This window comes from Galeopterus variegatus, unplaced genomic scaffold, assembly GCF_000696425.1.
Source record: "Galeopterus variegatus unplaced genomic scaffold, G_variegatus-3.0.2 Scaffold390, whole genome shotgun sequence".
NCBI classification, from domain to species: domain Eukaryota; kingdom Metazoa; phylum Chordata; class Mammalia; order Dermoptera; family Cynocephalidae; genus Galeopterus; species Galeopterus variegatus.
Window position 1 is genome coordinate 483,752 of NW_007726501.1, and position 3,482 is coordinate 487,233.

At 48.9% G+C, this 3,482-nt stretch overlaps 1 protein-coding gene across 1 annotated transcript in view; it reads right to left on the minus strand.

Moving 5' to 3' along the window:
• The window catches only part of HOXA3 (homeobox A3), a 4,018-nt gene extending 3,768 nt beyond the window's left edge, over positions 1–250 (minus strand). The window contains exon 1 of the mRNA XM_008568241.1: positions 3–250. Within this exon, the coding sequence (XP_008566463.1) occupies positions 3–250 (248 nt within the window). The remainder of the gene's footprint in view (positions 1–2) is intronic.
• Positions 251–3,482: the final 3,232 nt, after the last annotated feature.

Sequence of the window (3,482 nt, forward strand, 5' to 3'; positions counted from 1 at the left end):
CTGGGGGCTGGCTGGGCGGGCCACTCAGGGTGCGCAGACACGCTTCGCTCAGCTCGTGCGCCTTGGGGTGGCCCCCAGCGCTGGGGGGCGACTGGAGTGAGCAGGCGGGTCGGTGGTACTCGCCGTCGGCGCCCAGGACAGAGGACGCCGGGTACGGCTGCTGACTGGCATTATAAGCAAACCCGTTGGCTGCCTGGTAGGGGTAGCCACCGTAGATCGCCGAGCTGTCGTAGTAGGTCGCTTTTTGCATTGCGTTGTTTCACGATCGCGATCGCACACTCTGACAGGGGCTTGACACCCGTGAGGGCGCACATTGGCACGCCCCCGCGGTCACGTGACGCTCCGCCGCCAATGGCCGCCCTGCGCAGACCTGGGGAGGGGGGCGAGAAGCGCAGCGCGGTGAGGGCTCTGCGCAAATCCATCTTACTCTCAATAGCTAAGTGACATGAAAGCCATAAAAGAAAAAGTGGTCAGCAATATTTAGCAGCACGACTTGGCCCCGGGCGCAGGGAGCCGCGCTATAAAAAGCCGCTGGAATTTACTGGCAGCTACAAATATTTGCTTAACTTGCGTCTGGAGTTGGGGGATTTTCCGGGGAGAGAGAAGGAGAATGAGTGAGGGCTGGAAGCCGAGTCTCGGGATCCGGGGTCCAAAAGCAGAAAGGCTTGATAGGCTAGAAAGGAACAAGGTTGGGATCCTTCTTTCTCAAGGAAGAAGAAACTTAGGGTGTCCCTTCGACTCCGCTCTTTGGACTGGTCCAGTGGGCCAGAGACTCCACTCTGCGGATCTTGGGGAAGGGGCAAGGAGGCAAAGGGGACCTTTCTCCCACAGTCCCCGCTTTAGGACTGATATTTACCAAAAGAGGCCTGAGATGGGGCGACTTCCCACCCAGCCCCTTCTTGGACCTTCATGCCCCCAAGAGGGGTTTCCACAAAAATTTTTCCGGGCAACTGCCCTATCTCACTATGCTGGATTTCAGAAACAGAGCATCTTAGGCAGTTAATCCACCCTTGTTCTGGGATATGACCCACCTGCTTCAAATGAGCTCCTTGTGGCCAAGAAAAGGGGAGAGAAAACTTTGGGTGGAACAGGGTGTGCATGCAGGCATATGTAAAAAGAGTGACCAATACCAATACCCCATCCAGCAAGTCACAACTCAAATCCTGGATAGTTCTTTTCCTCTTTTCCTTTCCCTATTTCTCAGGCTCTTCCCAGCAAAAAAAAAAAAAAAAGAGGTGGGGACCTCTTTCCCTCAGTTACAGAAGGTTCCCAGACCCTTCTGCTTTGGACTTTCTGAGGTGCTGTTATTCAGGGCAACTATCAAATTCTACCTGTTAAAACATGATGGATTAGAGAAAAAAAACAACCCACCAGGAACCTGAAAAACCAGCGTTCATCTCCATGACCACGGCTTGAACTCTCCTTCCAACTTAACGATAATAGGTTCTGTCTTAGAAACTGCTGTGTAATTTGATGTATGGGGGTCATTTGGCTCCGGACGAGGGATGGAAGCACAAGCCATAAAATCCTGCCAGAGTTCCCTGATCTTTGTGTGCTGTTGTTATTGTTGACATTTGTTACTTGGCCTATTTACCTGCTTCAGAAACACCAAGTAAAAGGTAACACTGAAAATTTAAAAAGCAATTGAAAACCTTCTCAACCCTCTTTTATTTAGAAAGCAGTTTGCAGAAGTGAAATCTGTTTTCTTTTTTATTTTCAACCCTTCCATGGTCAACCCTCTGATTCTCAGCACAGAGAAGTTCCATGTGAATTTCATATATTCATTCATTCACACACACACACACACACACACTCACAATGTTAGTCTCTGTGACCATTTAAAAAAATGATGGCAAACTCATGAAGAAAATGGTTTACAGTTCATGCCCCAACTATGTGTATTGAGTCCCAGAGTTATTCAAGTTTTCAGGAATAGCAGATACTTTGTTAACTAGAAAAAAAAATAATAAGCATCTTCCAGTGGATGCGTATACTTTTGTTTTTAATAATAGAACCCTTTAAATTTCATTATTAAACCAACGATCTAACCAACATCTGAAAAACAGGCACAATTAATTTTCCAGAACCTCAATTAAAAATTACAGCGTCTCTTATCCAGAGTTATTGTACATAATCATGAGCCCTGGAGGATTGTTTCTCTTTTGGAAATAGATGGGAAGTTACAGATACCACGATTGAAAGCGAATAAAGGATAAAATAAAATTTAAAACTGAATTGAAATTTCATGTCTCAGTTTCCTGTTCTTTCACTGAAAACAGTTCCTATTGCATTTGGCAGTGTTAATGTCTGCCATTATACATTTTTAAGACACCAGGCTTGTGTAAAATAAAATGTCAGGTTAAGAAAATTACTCTAGACACTTGAACAGCAACATATTAGATAAAACAAAATTAAGTTGACTTTGAACATGTAATATTTCTAGTGACTTGTTAATCCATTTTCACAGCCTACAACGACCTGCTGCTTACTTAAGCCTTTCATCAAGTTGTGCATTGTCTCATAAAGTAACAAAAAATATCTTTGAAAAATCAAAGAGCATACAATAGCCCCAGAAACTTAAAATATGAGTTCAGCTCTGAGATCTCACCAAAGTCCTTCCTATTGTTTGAGGTCGGCAAACTACCACCTTGGAGCTCACATAATTCCCCCACGACCGGGTCCCCAAAGTTTGCAAAGAAGTTGGAGATTTGCCAATCAGGAAACTTTGCTTTGTACCCCAAGCAAGGGCTTTGAGTAGGGGGAGATTCCTCTGCAAAGATCTGTTTCTGGACAATAACTCCCAGGTGCAAGATCTAAAGGAGAGTTGGGGAAGCTAAATTGAGTGCAGGAATCAAGCCCTATTGTCTCTCTGGAAGATATGCCTAAATCCAACTCCTTCCTTCAGACGCCGCTCCCTCTTTCCACTCCCTCCCCTTCCTCAGCCTGCCCTCACCCCGAGTTTGAGCGGGAACGTCGAGTGAGAGCCCACTCCTCCCTCCCCAACCCGGAAAAGTTGAGGCTGGGCTAGGGGAGAGGGAAGAGGTGGGGGCGGGGATGGGAAAGCGGCCTGAACTCGAAGTGTAAGGGTATCAGTCACTGCCGGGAAGGAAGCTCCGGCTTGTGAACTCTTCTTGAACCGAGATTTAAGTCTGCAGCCATAAATCACCGAGACGTAAACTCCGCCATTCAGCGCTGAGAGCGGCCGGTTGTGGCCCTGCTTACCTTAACTTCTGATGAGCGCCGCGAGCACCGGCTCCGTCTCAGGCTCCGGCCCCCGTCCCGGCTCCACCGCCCGGCCGGGTCCCCTAGGCACGGGATGGGCACCGACCCTCAGCATCAGCCGAGACGGCGGGCGGGCGGGAGACCCCGAGGCCCGGACGCCGCAGCACAGAGCGTGGCCGCCTCGCTGCTCCGGCACCGCTCGCCCAGGGCGGACTGGGACGGCTTGGACCCCCCTCCCACCCAACCCACCCACCCTCCCT